The sequence below is a fragment of the Symphodus melops genome, assembly GCF_947650265.1.
Source record: "Symphodus melops genome assembly, chromosome: 10".
NCBI lineage: Eukaryota > Metazoa > Chordata > Actinopteri > Labriformes > Labridae > Symphodus > Symphodus melops.
The window spans coordinates 2914507-2937604 of record NC_136700.1 but is presented as its reverse complement, the minus strand read 5'-3'; the positions used below and the strand labels follow the sequence as shown (position 1 = coordinate 2937604).

Sequence of the window (23098 nt, the reverse complement as noted above, 5' to 3'; positions counted from 1 at the left end):
TATTTAAAAAAGGTTTATTATTTTCTCTCCGGAACGAATTCTTGCTACACTCAACCGGAAGACTTTGTAAGAACGGAGCGGAAACGGTCCCACAGTGTTTTTGTTCCCTCTGAATTTACCGCAACTGCAGCTGAATTCGTCCAGTTTGTATTCATTAGTTGTTCTTTTTTAAACAGTAACAATACCACAAATACATTTTCAAGATAGATTTAAAAACGTATTCGCTGTCAAAGCAAAGTGGTAAATATGGATTTAATACGATGTTTGTTAAATATCTGTCAGTTATTTACATAAATATATCACGTTAACAGTCACAAGTATAGAAAACAGTTTTGAAGACGTGAACAGACCTGCTGGTTGTGAAAGTGAGAACATGGACTCGGACAGAAGGGGAGAAGGTCGGACTTGGGACTGGGACGATCCGCATTGCCGAGCCCAGCTGGACGAGATCTTCTTCCGCCGGCATGACTACATCCAGGCTGGCAGTCCGGAACACAAAGAGTTCTGGACCTTCTTTGACCGCTTCCAGAGGTACAAGACTAAGAAGGACATGTCTGGACCTGGTGCCAGGCGGAAAGATGAGGGAGAGACAAGTGGGAAAGACTCGAAGAGGTCTGGCTCTGGAAAGGTAGACCTTGGTCTTCCGAAAGACTATGATGCTCGGTATCGGATTAATGTGTCTGTGTGCACCAGGGACATCGAGGAGCGTCTGGGGAAGACAGATCACAACAGAAGCAGGCAGAGATCTTCAGGTCCAGGCAGCCAGGAGATCGCAGACTGCCGCCTGGCCCTCCTGCACTTTCTGGACTTTAGTCAGAGACAGAGTTTTGTCAAACTGGCAAAGCTCCGCAGGGAACAGAAGAACCTGCCCATCTTCCAGTACAAGGACCGGATCCTGGATTTAGTGCGACGTCACCCTGTGGTTGTGGTGGCAGGGGACACAGGCTGCGGGAAATCCACCCAAGTCCCTCAGTATCTCCTCTCAGCCGGCTTCACCCACATAGCCTGCACCCAGCCTCGACGTATCGCCTGTATCTCCCTCGCAAAGAGGGTCAGCTTTGAGAGTCTGAATCAGTACGGCTCAAAGGTTTGTCCTTCACATCTCTAGAAAATGTACGCAGGGATGTAATTAAAAAGTATTACGAGAGCTAACGAAAGCCGTTCGTGTTTTTCAGGTGGGGTATCAAATCCGCTTCGAGACAACCCGGACTGAAGCCACCAAGCTGTTGTTCCTGACTGAGGGGCTTCTGCTCCGACAGATCCAGCAGGATGGGACACTGGATCAGTACCAGGTGTTGATTGTGGACGAAGTCCACGAGAGGCACCTCCACTGTGACTTCCTCCTCGGGGTCCTGCGCTCTCTTGTGGCTGAACGTTCAGACCTTCGTCTCATCCTCATGTCAGCCACCATCAACATCAAACTTTTCTCCGACTATTTTAGCAGTGCTCCTGTGCTGCAGGTGCCAGGCAGGCTGTTTCCTATACAGGTGAGCGTGGCAGTCAGTAAACCTTAACCAGAACCAGAAAGGACCCAAAATCCACAGACTGCAGGTAAATTATTGTGGAAAAAAAACAACAAGAGGTTTGTTTTAACAATACCAGGAAGTAAAGGAAATATCAGAAAATCCCCTGACACAAATGAGGAAAAGAATCTCAGTTTCTGGGTCTTTGAGATCATCCCTTTGCAAAACTATTGGTCAAAGCTCAAGTGCTTGTTTTAGTTTAGCTTGATATTAAATTCATCATCAAAAGACCAGAATAAACATAAACATTTGTGTATAAGAGGATGACAAAAGCTCCTAGGGAGTCGTAAATACACCTACAACACAAATTCAAACTTATACAAATTAGACAGATGAAAGAGTATATTCATATTTCCTTTTTAAAAAAAAACCTTTATCCTTGTGTTAAGGTCATATACCAACCCATTCCGCCTGAGGAGCAACCCTCGCGGTCAGAGAAACTGGATCCCAGACCCTACCTGCGCGTCTTACAGGGCATCGATCAGCGTTACCCTCCGGAGGAGCGAGGAGACCTGCTCCTCTTCCTCAGCGGTGTGGCAGAGATCTCCACCATCCAAGAGGCCTGTCAGGTTTATGCCACACACACCAGCCGCTGGATTGTCCTCCCGCTGCACAGCACCCTCTCTCTGGCTCAGCAGGATAAGGCACGGGCAGCTTTGTTTGGATTCTGTGGACAGATGTTGTTGCTTTATCCAGTCTAACTGTGTGTTTATGTTGTCCTTTAGGTCTTTGACATTTCTCCTCCTGGAGTGAGAAAGTGCATCATCTCGACCAATATTGCAGAGACCTCAGTTACAATAGACGGAGTGCGCTTTGTTGTAGACTCAGGTATGCAGCACATTTGATGCTGGTGACTTTTTTTTATTTAATCTTTGCTGAAATCAACAATCAGCCATTTAAAAAATTCTAATATCAGTCAGACATGCTTTGTTTCAATTACTCATCTTCATTTTTTATTTAGTGAAGAACTCTAAGTGTAGTGACCAATTTTAACAAATCCAATTGAGTTTAGAAAAAACACTTTGTTGATGAATGTGGACGCTGTTTTCAAACGCGTGCTCAGCTCTTAAAAAATATAACCAGTGTGTTGATATAATGTTGGATATATGAATCCATTTATTATTACACAACTTGTAAAAATGATCAAAACAAAACAAGGACGAACCGCTACATCTATTGGGATTAATAAAACAAACAGATCCACTTTTTCCTTTCTTCCCAGGCTGACACGGTGGAAACACTTTTTGCCTTCATTCAAACATCTGTCCACCTCACCTGCAGCCCTGATTAAAAACACCTACTCAGGCTCCCCATAGTGCCCAGTAAAGGGACTGCTTATATAAACAAAAAATATACAACACATAGTTTGTGTTGTATTAAAAGATGCAACAATTACAATTCCTTCAGGAATAGTTTTTTTATTATCATTTCAATACATTTTATAAGCGGCTGTTTTGTTGTTTCTTCTTTCACAGGAAAAGTAAAGGAAATGAGTTTTGATCCGAAGGCCAAGATGCAGCGCCTGCAGGAGTTCTGGATCAGCAGAGCCAGCTCGGAGCAGAGGAAAGGCCGAGCCGGTCGCACGGGTCCTGGAGTGTGTTACCGCCTTTACGCCGAGTCTGACTACGATGCTTTCGCACCTTATCCTGTGCCGGAAATCCACAGAGTGGCTCTCGACTCCCTCGTTCTGCAGGTCGCCACACACTGCTGAAAGCAGGAAGCTCCTTTCATTTCTTCAAATCTCATGATCAAACTTTATGCTTTATTTTTTTTTTTCTTTCTGCAGATGAAGAGCATGTGTCTCGGAGATCCACTCTCCTTTGTCTTCATTGATCCACCTCCAGCTTCGAGTATCCAGACTGCTGTTACCTATCTGAGAGAGCAGGGGGCGCTGGACAGTCGCGGTGAGCTGACCTCTATTGGTAGTTTGCTTGCACAGCTGCCTGTGGATGTGGTTATAGGTAAGATCTTCTACACCGACCAACTGACTGATGTTTGTGTGTTCTGTGTTTTCTATCCTCTATTAAAACCTGTTATTGTAATCACGCCCGAGGAGAACATGGGGGGGGGGGGGGGGAATTGGTTGAATAAAGATTAAATTGGTCTTTCACTTGAAAACATTCTGAAATGATCCCTTCCAGTATAAGCTATGACATAGTGTATGAAAGTGCTTCACACTTGAAACGACTCTCACCGATAGATGCGTTTGTGTTTTTCCTTCACCCAGGGAAGATGCTGGTGCTGGGCTCTGTGTTTAATCTGGCCGAGCCCGTGTTGACTGTGGCAGCAGCTCTCAGCGTTCAGTCTCCTTTCCTGCGCAGCGCACAGCACAACCCTGACTGTGCAACTGCTCGCACGCCCCTGCAGAGCAACCAGGGAGACCCCTTTACCCTGCTCAACACATTCAATGCATGGATGGAGGTCAGTAATAGAAACCAAATTTGACACTGGCTTTCTTATACAAACAGTATTGGAAGTGTTCTAACTGGGATATGTAACTGGCTCACAGGTGAAGGGAGAGAGGGGCGGCGGATCAAAGAAGTGGTGCAGAAGGAGAGGTCTGGAGGAGCAGCGATTATATGAGATGGTCAACCTACGCAGACAGTTCAAGGCAGGCTACTGACAGAGTCCTCACATTAAATGTATATATAAATAAAGCTTTGTAGAGATGAAGACTATGCTAAACTATTTGACCTTCCTCTCTGATTTACAGGACTTGCTGAAGAGCCACGGTCTGCTGGAATCAGAGTACAGCTCCTCTTCTAGCGGTGACCGTGGGCAGCGTAGGGAGAGGCTAACGGAGAGGAGGAAACTGCATCAGCTGAAGAGAGATCATGAGCAGCAGGAAAGCAGCAGGCGGAAAGTCTTGAAGCTGAACGAGGGCCAGGAAGGAGAGTTCTCCTCAGGGTCAGACACCGAGGAGACAGGCAGAGGAAAGAAGGACAAGGAGAGATCGGGACAGAACTTGGACATACAGGTGAGGACAATGCAACACAGGAATATAGCGCTAAACCTCAGCACCTGTTTCAATTAACAGGCAAGTGCTGACTTTGACATCAACAATCAAGTAAAAGGGAAAACAAAGGAGTTCACATGGATATAAAGGATATAAACACTTGTCTCTGTATCTGTTTGAGAGCTACACTCTGAGTGTGACTGTGGTGTTTCGGTCTGCAACAGGACGTGAAGTTCAAGTTGCGTCACAATGTGTCAGAGCTGCAGGAGGCGGTCAGCATCAGTCAGGACTTGTCCTCCCGCCAGCAGTCTTTGCTCAAGCTGCTGCTTTGCCGAGGCCTCTACCCTCAGCTGGCTCTGCCGGATGAACACAACTCCACTCGCAAGGACTCAGACCAGGTCAGGCCTTCTGCTGCATCACACCGTTTTCATAACCACATTGTCAAATGGTTTCTAATGTGATTAAAAAGATCATTCAAGGTTATATATGTTTCACTTCACTTCCACTTTTGGTTTTTAATTGTGCAGGTTTTTCATACGAGGAACAAGCAGGGGGTGGTGATCCACCCAACCAGTGTGTTTGCCAGTGACCCAGAGGTGTTACAGCTGCCTGAAGATGCCTCCAGAGAAATAGGTAAACCTCTAAAGAACTGCATGTTCATGAATGAATCATTCACCATTGTAAAGACTCTGTAACATTTGTTTCTCTCTGGTCGATGTATTAATGTTCTGCTTTAACAGCCTGACCTCACAGTGGACTCACATATATGCAAGAATTACAGAGTGAGGATAGTGACACATATTACCTTCAAGTATCACAGGACCTTAGACCGAATACTCCATTATTGGAATCCTTACTGTTTTAATCTTGTAAGATCAAAGTCTCTTAATGGGCTGTTTAATGCTTCTCTCAAAGATCTTTTATTTGTGGTGATGTTGCAGATTTTTTTTTTGCTTTTGAACAAACAAACGAAGAAGTTGCTGTGCAGTTGTAGAAAAGTATCAGTGAACAGCAGGCTCTGCTTCCTGATCCACTGGAGTATACTCTCTTGTTTCCTTTGACTCTTGTTACTGTCTGCATGTCTTTCATCATATCTCATCTGCCTCCCTCTTTGTCTCTGTTTCCTGCCCGCAGAGCCTGAGAGAAGGGACAGCAGCAAACACCAGCTGCTGGCCTTCGTTACTCTGTTGGAGACCAACAAGCCATATTTGTCCAACTGTGTGCGGGTTCCAGCTCTGCAAGTTAGTGCTGTTCCCTCATTTAACCCACTTTTTCCCTTATCCTGTTATCAAAGTACTCATAAAGTTGTGCATGATCTTCAAGGTTTGTAATTATTAGTTATTCCAGTTGTGCTCAATCAATGCTTGATATATAATTATTGATTCTCCGTGTGTTCACTAGGCTCTACTGTTGGTCGCCAACTCTGTGGACAGTAACGCTGACTGTAGTCGGCTGGTGGTCGACGGCTGGCTGGAGGTGGAGCTGAGGGAGCCAGAGGAGGCCCTGAAGGTGCTGTCCACAGCGCTCACCCTCAGGGCTGAGTGGGAGCGCCTCCTCTCGGCCCAGCTGGGACAGAGCAAAATGGGGGAACCAGTCCAGGGCGTGTCCCGCAAAGTCAGGGAGAAGCTGAGTGACGGCCTCGTCCGTTTCCTGCTCTACACAGAGGTACGAACGCAGGGCTGATCTTGTTGTTACAATAAATAAATAAAACATCTACTGTGAACGATATCTGATGAGAAAATAAGCCACGGGGGGGGATACAAGTGAATAAAGAGACAGAGAGTTACATTCTTATTCTTTCACATCTCACCTTTTTTTCCCCACCATCTTGCCAGGTCACTTACAGCCTACGGCGACTCACGGCTTTCCAGACCCAGAACCTGTACATCGGCCCTCGGTCTGGATCTGAGCTGTCTCACACCAACGCTCCAGATCTTAACCCGCTGTTTCCAGGAGTCGAGGCCAAGCCGGACCCCATTAAAGGAGGCTTGCGTGTCACTTGCTTCTTCACTTACAACTGTCTGGCTGTGAGTTTGCATGAAACAGGGGGAGTCGGGACTTTTTTGAATGATTGTAGATCATCTGTCTCTTTTTCCCCCCTTCAGACTTCCTTTTCACTATGACTACTACTTAATGCCATGTATTTTCTCTTTTCAGGACTCAAAGGATCTCTACAGTGAATGCTTACGCACTTTCTGGAGCTGTCCCAACTGTGACCTCTACATGCCTCTTACTCCACTGGAACGCATGCAGCATGAGGCCTCCTGCAGGCCGGAGGGAGAACAGCAGCAGCAGGAGGAGGAGGAAGGTCAGAAATCTCTCTGTTCAAATATATTTTGGGCTATCTTTTAGTGTAAAAATATTATTAAATAAATACATCCAGCTGTTTATGACTCTGTGTCTGTAAATCTGAAAGAAATTAAAGGTTTTTTTTGGGGGGGGGTGGATTTTCAGAACCAGGAAGTGGAAAGGCCGGCCCCTCGTCAATGTCCAGTCTTACTAGAAGTTATCACTGCGACGTCTGTAACGAAGACCTGACCCTCACCTCCACTGAGATCCTCAAACATAAAAGGCAGCACATGTATTCTGCCAAATAACTCAAGACAACTCAAAACAGCTAAACACAACTCTGCTCTGCCAGAGAAACACTTTGTGGAATAAAGTATTTTTTTATATGTTATAACGTGTCACTGTCATTCTTGAAAAGAAACTTCATTGGATGTGTTTCATGTAGCTTCCTCGTAGGTCTGTTCACATTGGAGTTGTCCACATTTATAAAAAAAAAAAACATTTAAAGGCTGGAAACAAAAAACTTAAAAAGGATTATTATGAGTGTTTGTGAAAAGGCACAGTGAGTTTATGACATGCACTTATGAGAGAGACGTAGACTCTGATTTAAAATATAGAGTGAGGGTTTAATAATGATACAAACCCACGATATGTAACACCTCAAAGCAGCACATTGGCACAAAGTCAGAAGTAAGACAGCACGGAAGATAAAAACCTGTCTCAAAAAATAAAGAATCAGAATAAATATCTCAATAAATAAATAAACAGGTAATATCTCAATAATTACTTTAAAACTAATAAATACGTACATTTGAAAATATGCACATTGGCAGAAATCAATAACCCAAAAAGAAAATAGTACCTAACACAGAGTTACTTAGAAATCATAAGTTATTGATTACTCAAATCAAAAGGCACATTTATTAAGATGTAAGAATGGGGCCTGCAATTGTGATGGCATGACTGTCAGTACTTTACTCCAACTCCATTTCTCAACCAGAAGTAGGAAAACTGTGCAATGGCTTTACTTGTTCAGTATATCTGCACCATCAAGTGAATGTGTGTAACCGTGCAGAGGTCTGTGCATTGCAGATTTGTGGGGACTGTGTGGGTGTGTGTGTGTGTGTGTGACTAAGGGTCAGTTAAGGATAGGGTAATGGCAGTCTAGAGTCCAACTCAGTGTGAGTTTCCCGCTAGCGACAGGATCTCCTTTTTTTTTTTTTTTTTTCTTTCTTCCAAAGAGGACCAACATTGTTGTCAGGCCAGCCGAGAGGTGAAGACGTTCATCTCATTACAGAGAGGTCGCTCCCAACCCTACTGCTTGTTCGCTCAATTCAAGTCACTTTGGATTAAAGTTCTTGGTTAAACCTAGCACGTAAATAATGTAGTGAAGCCATAATTCAAGATCTACCAGGTGATTCAGACGTGAAACTGTTGTAGAACCAGCCAACAATAATTTCCTTATACAGTACATAGTCTACTGGAAGTATTCCAATCCTTAATGTTAAAGGAAAAATGCCTCAGGACATCAGAGAGAAAACGATTCTCCCTCACTGTGAGGAGGATATCATCAATCTGTGAGGTGTAGGACATTTAAAGACTTATTTTTTAATCAATGTCTACCCTGCTTTCTGCAGTCTTACATTTCTAGAAAATCCTTCAACAATTCACTCGAGGGAGGAGGTGGTTGCATTTATAGTTCTTGTAATTAAATTCAAGTTATAAGGATATCAGAGCCTCTGTTTTCCAGTTGAAAGAATGCAATGTTTGTTTGTTTGTTGTTTTTTATGAAAGACGGGCCACTTTTGTATGAAACCTACAATCCCTACAGCTATGATCATATTTTTCTTTTGCATCATGTTAAGCACTGGTGCAAAGTGAAAGCTCTAAAAACGGCCCTTGGTCTTTGTTTCAGTACAAAAGCTAATGCTTATGTTAACGTTAATTGAAGGGGAAATAGCATTTAATCGACCTGTCGCCAGTTATTCACCAGAAATAGAAAAATATACCACAAATCAGCAAAATAGACACATAAATGCAAGGTGTTTGAGGTGAATATTTCTTTAAGCCTGACTGACCGAAAACTTTCTCACACATACTTGAGCATCCTCAGCACCTCGGGTGGATTAAGACCTTGAGGGACTGTTTGACTCTGCCACTCCACCTCATCCATTGCCAAGAGGCGTGAACGTTGTGATAGGGTTAGGACAGGACTTAAAATAGCAGCTTTTTTGACTACATACTTAAAGCAACATTCAGTAAACACATCTGCCACTGTGCCCAAACAAAGACCTATCACCATTCATCTGAAGGTAATGTAAGTCGTTTCACATGGCCAATAGTCTACAGCACATAGTTTCAAAGTCACACATGCTGTTGCTCAAAGACAAGTTAGTGATCCTTTTTTTTCCACTTCTTTCTGATATCAAACACGATAACACTGTCAGTATTCAGTTCCAATACTTCCAATTTGTGTTTAAGTTTGTCTTTACTTGGTACAAAAATACTCTTTCAATACACTGTTCATTGCACTTCATGTTTCTTTTTTGGTGCTGTCTCGTTTCGAGGCCCTGACATATGGAGGGATTGGTTAGCATGGGGTCCTGGTTTTGCATTTCTTTGGGGTTAGGATTGTACTGTCGTTGTGTACGTTAGGTAGAATAGACTCGCTCAGAGGCCTCAGTTAGAAGCACCTTGACAGACTGAACAACTACGGTGGGAGGATAAGATGTGTTGTATGATTAATACTGAAAATACATGGAAAGATGGACATATTATGTGTGAAGTGAGGGTGTTTAATGTTTGACACAAATTCTTGTTGTTGTTGTTGTTTTTTTAAGAGAAACGTAAATAACCCTGTGTTTGGTATCAAAGGACCATAATGCATCACATTATGACTTTTAAGTCTTTGTGGTTTTCATTGCAACTTCCCTAAAATAAAAAATAAAAATAAAGAATTGTCCCTTTGTATTTACTAACCTCTCTCTCTACAACTTCAACCAAAAGACGACAGTCTGAGATGCTCACACTCTTTTCTTTTAGACTGCACTCACCACCCACCTTTCCATTTCTTAACCAGGGTTTGAACAACATTTGAGGTAAAATTAGAGGTAAAGGGTGACATCTGTTCATCTGACTGATAAACAGGCTAACATGGAACAAACAACTTCCCCAAGATCTCATGTTTGTGAACGTGATAGTGTGTGCCATTGGGGGATTCTGTCATTATGTTTTACACTTAGTAAAATATACCAATTAAAATTATAACAATCATATATATAAACATCTTCTGTTTTTTTGTGTTTTTCTTTTCTAAATAAAAAAACAAACAGACATTTGAAACAGTGTACACATCATCTTTGCCTCTGCCACTCTCTCCCCGTGATCAAGTCTTTGACTTTTATCTCGAGATCAGCCGAGCCTTAGTAGATCCACTATGAAGGCTCCGGATGACTCGCACAGAGCCTTATCCGATCGCAGTGCACCTTCAGTAGGCGTGGACCAAAGAGGAAGGCCCCAGGTTGGAAAAAGAAAAAGCAGAATGAAGTGAGGCTTTGGAAGGCCGAGTCAGAGGTCTGGGTCTACTGAGAATGCGTTGACACCTATGCTCCCCCTTGTGCACCCCTGCAGGTGCTCTCCTCTCAACAACCGAACCTCTTTAGTCCGGGGAACCCATCCCATGCCCGGGCCCGGCCTCATCGGACTGCCTTGTGCTTTCCCCCACAGCAGCCACACCTTTCCCCACAACGCAGGCAGGCGCGCAAAGGCAGGTAGCAGCACATGCAGGGCACAAAGAGCGACAAAGCCAGGAGGGCCAGCCAGCGGGCACAGCAAAGGGGATTCGGGTGGCCCCCCAAAGAGTCATCACACGAGCAAGGCTCCCAGAACTCTCCTTCAGAGTCTGACATGCAGTGGTACAGCAGACTCTCTGCGCACCACACACAGGTCCACTGGCGCAGGCAATGAAGGGCCGGGTCTGGGGCGTCCCTGCAGCGGCCCCGCCCATTCTCTGAAGTGCTGAAAACAGAGCGGCAGTACACACAGCGAGATGAGCATGACGAGGCCTGAGGACACGGGCTGTCGTCGTCAGGGGAGATTACCCCCGTGTCGCAACTGCTGCCTGCCCCTCCTCCTCTTTTACGAGTTCGCGACCGGGGCGTGGCCAGTGAGGTGTGGATGCAGCAGGGAGAGGGGGAACTCTTGCCCGTCTCCTGGGGTGAGCCGGCCCCTGAGGACACACCTGACACGGCGTTGGACATACAGGTGGGTGATGATGAGGAGAGGCGCTGGGAAGATTTACTGTCTAGGTTCACCGTCACTTCACAGCCTGCGGTCCCCACTCCTGCCAGGTCCTTTTCAAAGCGAACCACACACAGGTCTGACTTGTCCTGAAGACTCCCTCCACCACCTACAACCACTCCCCCAGTCAGCCCCCCAACCATAGTCCTGGTAGCCCCTGCCCTTCGATAGTCCTCATAGCCTCGAGAACCCCACAGGTCTTTGCACGGGTCCACACTGCGCAGGTCCCCCTCCTCCAGCAAAGAGATGGTGGGTGAGAGGGGCGACAGAGGGGATGAGGCTGGGGGACCTAGAGGAGGAGTAGGTGGAGCAGGAGGCGGGGGCGGAGGTGCGGGGGGATTCAACACGGGGGTCATTTGTGAAAGCTGGTGCTGTCCCGGCCTGGTGTGGATCTGCAGAGAGGGTATAGGATGACAGAGTAAGTCAGGAACACTGTGTACTGTAGCTGCTGGTAAACAAACTCGAGATATCCCACACAGTTTCATTTGTAGAATATCTGTCAAAGACACATGAGGGATCCAGAACCAAAGATCTGATTACATTTCAAGCTATTGGAAATCAGTTGAGATGTTTTCATTTTGCTTTTGTGAAAGTAGACTTCAGGATGGAAACGGTAAAAAATAATTAAGCAGTAAATTTTCCACTGTGTTCAATGCTCTCATTTTAAATGATAAATCACCCAGGTCCCACTTCAACAGATACTCTGTTACATATATGTAACATTTGAGTGTAACAAGTACAGAGAAATAAGCTGCATATTTAAATCACAATGAAGTGTGTGCCAGGAGCAGGAGGTGTTCAGCTACCTGAGCAGGTGTCTGAGTGGTAACAGCATGGCTGGATCCAAAGCTAAACTCCTCCGAGCGTCCGAAGCAGATAGACGAAGACTCGCTTGTCACTATAGTGATGGGTTTGGGAAGCATCTCCTTTCTGCTGTTGGATGAAGACTCACTTCCTGTATGGGACTGGCAGAGACTGCATGTTATCCCACAAGTCAAAAAACAATCGCCACTGTATGTGGCAGAGAATATATGTTGAGAACAACAAACAGCTCAGATACTCACTGCTTGCCCATCATCCTCTGTGTCGGCCTCTTCTGGTGTGGAGGATGAGGGCGAGTCAGAGCCTTGATGGGATGAAGAGAGAGGATTAATGATTTCCTCTTTTCTTTCTCTAGCCGATTCAAACACAACACGTGTTTTTTTATTATTTATGACTCATGTATCTTTACCTCTGTCCAGCTTGTCTATTACAGTTTGCAGCCCTTTCTCGAAGGAGATGGCATCAGCAGGACTCTGGAAAGTAAGGCCAAACTTTCGATCCTCTACTCTCCAGTGATGGAAGATGGGGTTCACTTTGTTGTACACTAACCCCCTTTGCACTGCACACTCCAGCACTGGCTAAAAACACAAACAGCATTCCCAGCAACACAGGAAGTTATGTTAACAAAAAAAAGCATATATACCCTCCAGAAAATCATGCCCTCACATAGCATGTATCTACAGTCTTTAGGTGGTGTTGAGGAGCAACGTGGCACCAAAGACAGCCATAACACACGCACACACTCACTGCTCGATCTCGCAGTCGTTCTCCACGAATGATGTATTCTCTCCGCCCCCTGCCTTCGTGACTCCGCCCTTTACATATGACCACATGACTGAGGCCACCACCTCCAAGGGGCACCCAACCGCCACTGGAGTCATCACGTGTCATCACCACCGCACGAACACGCACACTGTCAGGGGAAGCCAAGAGATGGAGCAGAAGCCCAGGCTGATTAAACCACGTAATGGTGTATATACACTGACACACGTACACAGATGCGCACATTCATTCAGTTAAAGGGACTAACTTCCACCAATACACCAATGCAGCAGTATAATCAATAAGATGGTAAGGGAATTGTTTTCAGCTCTGTGGCACTAAGATTGCATCATGAAAAGACAAGAAAGTTGAGTCGACAACTCGGTCTTTAAGAGAAGTGGCGTTGCAACATGAAAGCTAAAAGGTGTATCACACAACAGGATAATATTCCTTTAAAAATGCACGCTCTGGAGAAGGAGGTTCATGTAATGTGAATTAACACGTCATGACGGTAAACATTAAATATGGATAGTGTGTTTCTTATTTATTTGAAGGTTTCTTCTAAACAAGGAGCACTGAGAATCTGGGAGTTCAGCATGCGACTGACAGACTATACGCTGTGAGAATAAAAGGAAAAGTGAAGCAAACGGATAGATAGAAAGAAAGCCAGCACTCAGGAGGGGAGAAATGGCCAACTGGGAGGAGGAGGGAGAAAGAATGAGTGTTTCCCACATAGATGTATCAATGAACGCACCCATTCGCCATCAGAGGCCCCGGCATTCTTGCAATAGAAGCTCTGCTTTTGTCAATCGGGTTGAATACTCAGCACCACAGTTTAACATGTAAATGTAACGCATGCACAAGCCTGGTCTTTTCTTGTTATTATCAAACCACACTGATTTTTATTGTTGAAATGATTTTCCAGACGCCTCTTTTTGCCATCCCGCCCCTGCTGCAAGCGTTCATTAACACTGCCCGATTTGATGTTCTATTTTTTATGAATGGGATAGATGAGGCCTGGAGTCGACATCGCACTGTGCCTTAGTATATTCCGTGGGATATTTTTTAAGGCCTAAAATACAATGCAATCGCGTGCGAAAAAAGGGGGAAGGAAAAATTAACGAGTGGGTGAGAGGATGGAGAGGAAACGAGAGATGGGGGAGGGGGGCCGATTAGAAAAAGGGAAGGAGGAGAGGAGGGGTGAGGATGAGGGAGAGCGAGCGAGCGAGAGGGAAAAAAAATCACATTTCATTCATAAAGTTTGGCTTTAAAAAATCATAATGAAACCCCGAGACACGTTGATAAAAATCACAACGCCTCCATCCCTCCCTCGTTTTACTGTAGCCATATCTTTGAATGACGCGATGCTGGCCCCAAACTCGCCACATTTCGCCGTTTTTTCTCCCATACATTTTACACATTGACTGATTTCGTGACTCTTTTTTACCAATCGCTATCCGTGCACTTAGTTCTGTGATGTTGCATTGATTCTGCTGTTTGTTAAATATATCTCAATCATTAATTATATTAAATTATTCTGTATTGGTAATGAAGGCTACCAACCGACTATAAAAGTAGAGGTCCACATGTACAGCAGCTTAACATGATCACATATTGGAAAAGGATATATCGGAAATGGGGTGTATGCTGTTGATTCAAGACTACGTAATGGTGTTTTTAAGTCTCGACAGCCTGCTAAATTGTAGAGCACAGATTGTGGTAATAGTACAATATACTGAATTGGTTTAACATTGATGGTGGTGGCGTTCTCTCTATCCGTTCAGTGGATGACTGAATATGTGATTGTATGTGCAATGTTCAAAATGAAAATGTAAGGACTTACTCGCCCTCCATGGCTCGGTGTTGCCCGCCGCTTGCAGCAGCCCACCCCAGGGTCTCCTCTCTCTCTCTTTTTTATCCTCCTTTCATGAAACACTCACAGTCTCACCCACATTCTCTCTATATCAGCTCTCATTTTCCTAATCTTTCTCTCTCTTCCTCCCTTGCTCCGACTCTCTCTCTCTCCACCTTGATGTCGATTCGGTGTATCAGGATAGGCTTGAGGTTGCAGCAGCCATTTTCCGCTGGCAGCATCCTCCCTCTCTCTCTTCCTCCCTCCCTCCCTCCCTCCCTACTCTCTCCCTCTCTCGCTCCAAATCACTCCCTCTCTTATTCCCATTCTCACTCTACCTGCCCTGTGCCAACACATCTGCACAAATCATTGACAGCATCTGGCTTTTGCTGGGCTATAAGGTTTGTGCATGTGATCATGTGATTTCAAATCATTTAAACTGAGCAGTAAACTATTGATAAATGAGTGACGTGGGTGGTAGATTAAGATTGTTAAACCATCAAAGATATCCAGTTGATCCACTGGTGGTCAATAAATAGATATCTAACACATTAAATACAGGTGGAAAATGTGTAATCCAACACGTGTCCTTGCATATTTGATTTATTATAACAGTCTTACTCAAGTCTATTTGTCCTTAGATTCTTTCATTTATTTATTTATTATCACTCTTTGTATAGTAAAGTTGCCCATCATAAGCAGGAAAAGAAAAACACAATATAGTGAAGTGTACGTAGTTGAAGTTGAGGGGATTGCTGGTAGCCTCGATTTCAGCACCATGGACAGCTAGCGCTACGGTCAGAAAAGTTACTGTGCTGAATGCAAGCCTGTACTACTTTAATCAAACAGTTGCTTAAATGCATTTAATAGCAAACGTTTCAAAGTGTTTAGTTAGTACTGAAGCAATTGGCATTAAATAATGTTATTTTGGATGGTCATGTTGGGGTTTGATTCCCGTAGTAGAAACGAAATGCACGCACGGCTCGTTGGTCTAGGGGTATGATTCTCGCTTAGGGTGCGAGAGGTCCCGGGTTCAAATCCCGGACGAGCCCAATTTTTTTTCTTTAATTATTAAATGTAAATTTGTTTAATATTCTAACGCACGTGAGATACACCGTTCGTCGCTTACAACGCTAAAACTCAGCCCGACTCAAACTCAAACGGAAGATCCCTGTTCTATAAGAAATCCTAATCAACAATATTGCACAAACAAAAATGTGCTTGAAGGTCTCCTGGATATATTTGGAAACTCTTCAAGACTGAGCATATTTTCAAATACGTTACCATTACAATTTATGTATAAGATCATCTCTGTAATTTAACACGTGTTAATGTGATAGTGTCTTTCCTGGCAATGTGTTTGCTCACAGAATATAACTTGTGAAATTCAATGTTTAACATTTGGAGAAGGACTTGTATGTTGTTGTAACCAAGGCTAAAAACCTGTGAAAATGTAACAAAAGTCTACTTAATAAATAAACTGTGTAGATCAAACTTTCGTAGCAATAGCAATTTCAGACTTTTTTCTAAAAAGGGGAACATTTTGTTTTCAATTGATCTATTTTTCAACATTTGACCTCTTACTTAACTACTTCCTGTGTCACCAACAGTAGTAAGGTCATGAGAACAAATGCAGTAGAGGTCGAATTAATTAGCTCGAACTAAATCTTAAATTAAGATATTTCCAAGCAGATTTGAGACCTTATTTCTATTATTTTAAAGGAACAAGATTCTGATCAATGCAAAATTACATTCAGAATGGTTTTCATCAATGACTTACACTTTAACAATGGCCTGTCGTGTCTTTGGAAAGTTGCAGGGCAAAAACTCAAATATACAGTTATTGAAAAAGTTTATTTTCTGAATCATTTATTGCAGACAAAAATGTAAATTCTGAGATCAACTGGACTACAAACCATCTAGAGAGGCATTACCATTTAAAAAAAAAGAAAAGAAAAAAAAACACAAACTTCAATGGCAATCCTCTCAGTTGCTAGGATACAAGGCAAGGGCAATACATTTCTGTTAGCTCTGCTAAGAGAAAATCAACTTTGTATACAAAGACTTTAATTTGATTGGGGGGGGGGGCAATTGGCCATTGTATTGACATTTTTTGTGACATTGTAAGGCAAAGTCATGGGATAAATGTGTAAAACAGTTGAGACCCACAGTAAACATAGTATTGTCGTAAGTGACGCAAGTTCTTGTTTTTAAGTCCCAAACTGACCCACGAAAAGCACAATTTAATGGTGATCTGATGACATCTTGGACAAATTGAGTAACGACTATAAACCTTAAATATCTTCAATGAAGGGAGGTCTGCTGCTGAATAGACTGTTCTCCTATGATACTTTGTTGTTTTCATCCTTTAAATAAAATGGGAGGAGCGCAGACACGTTAGAGCATCCAGGCAAAATAAATGGTAATTAATTTGAGAGATGTGGGCAAAATTGTCATCCACTCTGGCAATCATAGCATTTATATTCCTCCGGGAAATTGTGTTTGAACTGACAGGATGTGTACTGAATCAGCAGCGTGAGTATCTGAGTGTGTCTGTACATGGCTGAGAGTGTTCCTGGGGGCGGATTACACAATCATTTCCAGCTGTCGTGCATATTCGATGACCTGTTGTGCCAGCTCTGTAGAGGGAATGGTCACCTCTTCTGTCCGCTGCTGCTGACTGGTGAAAGAGTAATAGCCATCTTGGCTCAAACTCCATCCTCTCTGAAATGATATAAAAGTGACAATGAGCTTTGGGGTTTTTTTGGTCATTTTTATTTGGAGGTACAAACAGCATGGGCTTCAAACACCAGCTGAACATATTCTCGATCTTAATTAAAATATACGAGGCGATATCTTTTACACAGTAAAACAATATTCTACAGCATCTCCTTGAAAGACAAGGTTTTCTTTAAGTTAGCTCTACACAGTAGATACCATCTCACATTTGGATATCGAACTAAACAAAAATGATACACACCTTCTTGGCATACTCAGTCATCTTCTTAGGAGAGCTGAAGAAAAGCACACGCGTAGCTTCCCCAAACTGGATCTGCTCGTATGCTTTCTCTATGCAACCTGCGATTTCATCACTGCAACAGTAAAGGCCACAGTTAATAACTGTATTTATCTCACCTGGATTATATGATTATTTTTCTCACATTTCCACATCAAGTCACCTTACTACGTACAGGATGTCAGCATTTTGGTTATCTTTTTACAATTGCTCATGGTCAATAATTTGTCCAGGTAAAATTTAAAAGTAGGGTGGCATAAAATGTTTCCTGCTTTGGTGAGCTGAAGCTTTTAGTTCTTTTTAACTGCTGCAGACGCTATATTGCCAATACTTTTCATGTCAATGGTGGTACATGAAGGATATTTTAAAACAACAGGATCCATTAGGACTATGACAGAGATTAAAAACTCATCTAAAAACAAACAATGAATATAAAAATAAAGTTAAGATCAGATTCTTACCGAATGGTGTCAAGTAGAATGTCTATAAAAAAAGTGTAGCTCTCAGCAGGTATGTTGCCTTTGGCAAGAAATACCTTGTTGTAGCTTCCCTCCATCAAGTACTGCAAGGGCAAGAAGAGAATGTAAAACATTAATGTAGAAGTTATTATGACACAGTGTTAACAAGTAATGCAGATAAGAATGATATTGCACCTGTTCTAGGGATACTGGGTGTCTGATGTATACGTTGGTCTGGATGTCTCGTGCACTCAGTCTCTCAAGTTCTGTGTGAAACTCAGACACGCGGTTCTGTGAGAGTAGGAACAGCAGGTTGAGTCCAAGTAACTGGTGCATGTAGGCAGCTTCAGGCAGTTCCTCCCTTTAAGAAAGAATCAAAGAAACAAGTTAGAAGAGCTGGTAAGTACAGTGCATAAATATCCACACAGGATGGAAAAAAAACAAAAAAAGGTGACATTACTTGTAGTCAAAGTAGTAACATTTGAGCTGGGCCATGTATCTCTCAAAGGCTGGTATGTCCTTCTTGAGGATACTCCACAAGGCTCCAATTTCAAGGACATCACCTGAAGCACATGTGCAAATCTGTCTCAATTAACCGTAACACAGATTGAAAAATGGCCAAACACATTATCCAGGATGATTATTAACCATTGGCTTGACTTCCCGCTCATACTCACGAGCTAAAATAAGCTGCTGCTTGGTAAGGGCGGACCCACTGGTAGGTAAGAAGTTCAGCTCCAATAAGGACACCTATAAAAAAAATAAGAAGTTGGGATGTAAAAATCAATTGTGACAAATCGATTTAAAGGCGTCATGGTTCACATCGGTACTCTGAAAAATTAATTTCAGAAATGTCTTGAGCGTCAGAAGCTGCAGAGGCATCTAATCAAAACCACAATGAGACGCTCCAATTAGCTCCCTTTGTTGAGAGCCAAAAAATTATGAAAAGGTCATAACACACTGACAAGCAGGTAAACCGACCCTAAAGTAATAAACGGTGTCCGCTCTCAGTTTGTAAAATAAATCGTGAATCATTACACCCCAAGTAAATATTAAAGACTAGTGTCATAGTGCACTAATATGTAGCCCTAGTTATGCAGGTTCACTCTTGAAACCTCAAACTGTGACCCTCAGATAATTTCTTATTATCATCATTATTCATTTGCATATTCAGTCTCATAAATTCACTACATCCTGTAATGCATCTTTTTAATGTTCATTTTATTGATGCAATTGTAGCTCTACTGTTTTTATTTTGTTTTTTATCTATTTTTTCTCTTTTGGGTGACCTTGAGACTTTTGAAAGGCGCCTATAAATAAAAAGTATTATTAATTTTATTAGTAAAATAAAACAAAGTTATGAATAAATAATATTTCAAACAGTTGAATTAAAACAGACGATGTGCAATTCAGTAACTATAGAATGGTTAAGCAGAGGCGATGAAATAGTTGTCATTTTAAATTTGGTAAAAGTTATTATTTTGTTGTTATTTTTATTTCTTGCCGTAAATCAGTTAGATTAGAAACACGGACTATAATTTGTTTATGTCGCAACAGAATTGTTCAAATTATGACAATGATGTCAGAGGCAATACAATCAATTAATGAGTAAAAAAAATCATAGTTTTTAAAACCCTAAATAAACATAATGTGTCATAGACACAAACAAACGCTGACGTTAGCATGACTAGCCTTCCTTAGCATGCTTAGCTTCCCGTGCTAACAGCGCTGACACTGCTTACAGGTGCTAAGCTCGACACTCATAATGACATTAAACCGACCAGGTGAGCGACTGTACCTTAAGCTTGCTCAGGAGTTCCCCACATTTACTCAGGCTTGGGTTTTTCTTATTCCACTCTGCTTTGAGTGTCTCATACAGACCAGCGGTCTCTTTCAGCGCCATGGTGATTCTGCAAAATGTACGACAAGCGGTCACGGAATACGTTAGATAACTGTCGTAAAACTCTCCTCCTGTAACTTACAAAAGAAATCAGAAAATGAAGGATTCGGGATTTTATTGGATTTTCTTAGACAAACTAAGTTGGTTGACAGAATATACGTTTGTTTGTTTAATTTAATTTACTTTTTATTATTATTTACAGAAAGTATAACACGTCAGATGTTCCGATCCACACTCCATACCAGTAGGTGGCAGAAACGCACCAATTCATTGTTTCCAACCGCCATAAAACATCAAGGAAGAAGAAGATGAAGAAGGCGGTGAATCAAGATGGCGGCATTTAACGCGGAGCGGTGGTTGGAAGACTTACCAAATCACACGATTTTCAAAAAACTACGAGGCAAGGTGCATTTGGATTTAAATGAGAGAGGGGTAGCTAAAAACCTCACCTTCTGTTTGGGTGGGGACTTCTTTGTGTGGGACGATGCAGACAGCGTTTTTTACACCACCAACTTGCGACAGTTGAACTCGGATGACAGCAGCAACAACAGCGGAAACTTTCAAACCCTGCTGTGCATCAACCCTCCTCTCTTCGAGGTGTGCCAGGTGTTGTTGAGTCCCACGCAGCAGCACGTGGCTCTGGTCGGGAAGCGGGGGGTCTCGGTCCTAGAGCTCCCTCAGCGGTGGGGTAAGAGGTCCGAGTTCGAGGGCGGAAGAAGCGACATAAACTGCAGGACCATCCCGGTGGCTGAGCGGTTCTTCACCAGCTCACCGTCGGTGAGTCTGCGACAGGCGGCCTGGTACCCCAGCGAGACGGACGAACCCCACCTGGTGCTGCTGTCCTCCGACAACACAGTCCGGTTTTACGGCCTCAAGTCGCCCCAGACGCCGGCCAAGGTGTTGTCTCTTTCGCAGTCGGAGGATGACAGCAGTGCGCATGCGCCGGCTCGGTCCTACGCTGCGTCTCTGGGCGAGATCGCTGTGGCTTTTGACTTCGGGCCCATTTCAGCTCCAACCCGGCAGCCGCCAGGACTGAGCTCCAAAGACCAGCAGGTCTACCCCATGTACATCCTCTACGAGAATGGGGAGACCTACCTGAGCCACACCAGCCAGACAAACGGGGTGAGTGTCAGCAAACCCGCTGGACCTCTCCCTATGTATCCTGCAGCAGAGGATAATTATGGCTATGATGCCTGCGCCATTCTTTGCCTGCCCTGTGTTCCCAGTATCCTGGTTATCGCCACAGAGACGGGCACGCTTTATCACTGCGTGGTGCTGGAGTCTGAAGACGAGGAGGAGACGGGGGCCGTGGAGAAGTGGATCCGAGGAACAGAGGCGGTGCCGGCTCTTTATGTATTTGAATGCGTCGAGCTGGAGTTAACTCTCAAAGTGGCCACGGGCGAGGATGAGGACCCCCAAGAGTTTGATTTCACCTGCCCAATCAGACTGCACAGAGACCCGCTGTGCGAGCACAGGTATCATTGCACACACGAAGCAGGAGTGCACGGAGTCGGGCTGATCTGGGTCAACAAGCTGCAGAAGTTCCTCCAGTCCGGGGAGGAGGATAAAGACGGCCTCCAGGAGCTGGCTGCTGAGAAACGCTGTATCGTAGAGCACATTCTTTGTACCAGACCCCTCCCGACCAGCCATTCGTCTCCAGTTCTTGGCTTTTTGATTGTGTCTGACCTTTCCTTGGGCGCCACTATGATCTGCATCACCAGCAGCTTCGAGTGCATCTTGTTGCCTCTGCTGAGCTCCGTTCGCCCTCCCTCCCCTCCCCTGCTGTGTTCCCATCCAGGTCCGGGCTCTGGTAGCTCCCCTCTGCGAGGCCTGGCTGACGACTCCTTTGAGCAGCATATCCGCAACATTCTGGCACGCAGCTCCACCAATCCTGTTGTACTAAAGGCCAGCGAGAAGGACGTGTCACCTCCTCCTCCGGAGTGTCTTCAGCTCCTCAGCAGAGCCACGCAGGTCTTCCGTGAGGAGTACATCCTCAAGCAGGACCTGGCCCGTGAGGAGATGCAGAGAAGGGTCAAACTTCTGACAGGCCAGAAGAACAAGCAGCTGGAAGAGATGGCACTGTGCAAGGAGGACCGGATGAGTCTGAGAGAGGCGGCAGAGAGGTTAGCCGACAAATACGAAGACGCAAAGTACCGCCAGGAAACCATCATGAACAGGGTTAAAAAAGTGCTGGGCAGCCTGCAAAACCAGCTGCCCATACTGTCGAACAGTGAGAAGGATATGAGGAAGGAGCTGCAGACCATAGGTGATCAACTGAAACACCTGGACAACTCCATCAAGCAGGTGAACATGAAGATGGAATACCAGAAGACACAAGTGGACAAGAACGCGCCGGCTGCCAGGACGACGGTCTCGCTGAACGTCCACCAGAAGAAGGTTGTTCAAGATGTCCTCAGAGAGCAGGGACAGCAGATCGGTGACATGATGAAACTGATCAAAGACATCAAAAACCACGTCAGTTTCTGAAAAGGTGGACATGCTACCTGGCTATATGGTGTTGGAATTGAAAGATATTTTGTACACTCATTGTTATTTACACATTTTAATAGATGTTTCTAAATGGATCTGCTAAGGTTGCCTTCATGTCTTGCATAACATTTTGCATATGTTACGTCAACATGACTAATTAAGGTCAGAGTCAGTAATGTAGTCAAAGTTGAACATGGTGTGTTTTGGCAACTAAAATTGCAAAAGAAAAAAAAGATGATTCTGCTAAGCTGGTTACCACTTCTTCTGCTCACCTTTTTGAATGAAAATAAAAAATATAATTTTCTCTGTTACTGTCTGTACTTATTTTTAACTGTTTACGTCTGTAAATTAACTCTATTCAAGAGCCTGCATTTTTTTATTTAAACACAAGCGAATAAAACACTGACCAAAATAGAATATTAACAATTAGCACTGAACAATACATCACTATCTGACGCATAGCAGAAGTCTGAACTTATTGCGTCAAATAAGAACAGTAAAACTTTATGAAAACAGACCATGCTGTCGTGCAGCAAGTTAAGTGTTAACTTGTCTAAAGGCTGACTATTGGCCTTCCTTTGACACCTCTCTGATGGAGTCAGGTCACGATATCAGCTACACTTGGTACAAATGTAACCAGAATTGAAAGCTTTTAGATTTTATTTTATGATGTAAACAAGTCGAGTAAAAAATGAGCTGCAGCAACCATCAAATAAGTTATTGCTAATATC

At 43.7% G+C, this 23098-nt stretch overlaps 4 protein-coding genes across 7 annotated transcripts; 2 read left to right on the top strand and 2 right to left on the bottom strand.

The window, feature by feature from the left end:
- Positions 1-55: 55 nt before the first annotated feature.
- Positions 56-7162, top strand: dhx34 (DEAH (Asp-Glu-Ala-His) box polypeptide 34). 3 transcript variants are annotated; one of them, XM_079353561.1, is made up of 17 exons: positions 56-531; positions 694-1087; positions 1176-1487; positions 1913-2167; positions 2249-2351; positions 2999-3216; positions 3310-3484; positions 3751-3944; positions 4033-4134; positions 4237-4500; positions 4704-4877; positions 5007-5112; positions 5614-5720; positions 5881-6144; positions 6315-6506; positions 6637-6787; positions 6934-7162. In XM_079353561.1, exons 1-17 carry the CDS (start codon positions 374-376, stop codon positions 7074-7076), a joined length of 3312 nt encoding a protein of 1103 aa, XP_079209687.1. In that variant the 5' UTR covers positions 56-373; the 3' UTR covers positions 7077-7162. The 3 variants fall into 3 exon arrangements, with proteins under 3 accessions (XP_079209687.1, XP_079209686.1, XP_079209685.1); XM_079353560.1 differs by having other exon boundaries at positions 56-612; XM_079353559.1 differs by having other exon boundaries at positions 56-1087.
- Positions 7163-7373: 211 nt separating this feature from the next.
- On the bottom strand, positions 7374-14744 carry spred3 (sprouty related EVH1 domain containing 3). Of its 2 annotated transcripts, XM_079354917.1 has the most exons (6): positions 14495-14744; positions 12637-12802; positions 12299-12467; positions 12132-12193; positions 11874-12032; positions 7374-11459 (listed from the first exon to the last, which is right to left on the bottom strand). In XM_079354917.1, the coding sequence occupies exons 1-6, from the start codon at positions 14503-14505 to the stop codon at positions 10464-10466; spliced, it is 1563 nt and encodes a 520-aa protein (XP_079211043.1). In that variant the 5' UTR covers positions 14506-14744; the 3' UTR covers positions 7374-10463. The 2 variants fall into 2 exon arrangements, with proteins under 2 accessions (XP_079211043.1, XP_079211044.1); XM_079354918.1 differs by lacking the exons at positions 12637-12802; positions 14495-14744 and having other exon boundaries at positions 11874-12042; positions 12299-12626.
- A 1594-nt stretch (positions 14745-16338) lies between these two features.
- On the bottom strand, positions 16339-19887 carry psmd8 (proteasome 26S subunit, non-ATPase 8). Its single transcript, XM_079354329.1, has 7 exons — positions 19776-19887; positions 18655-18727; positions 18438-18540; positions 18173-18338; positions 17981-18081; positions 17484-17595; positions 16339-17227 (listed from the first exon to the last, which is right to left on the bottom strand). Exons 1-7 carry the CDS (start codon positions 19878-19880, stop codon positions 17090-17092), a joined length of 798 nt encoding a protein of 265 aa, XP_079210455.1. The 5' UTR covers positions 19881-19887; the 3' UTR covers positions 16339-17089.
- Positions 19888-20133: 246 nt separating this feature from the next.
- Positions 20134-22678, top strand: nup88 (nucleoporin 88). The gene has a single exon (XM_079354328.1). It carries the CDS (start codon positions 20208-20210, stop codon positions 22362-22364), a length of 2157 nt encoding a protein of 718 aa, XP_079210454.1. The 5' UTR covers positions 20134-20207; the 3' UTR covers positions 22365-22678.
- Positions 22679-23098: the final 420 nt, after the last annotated feature.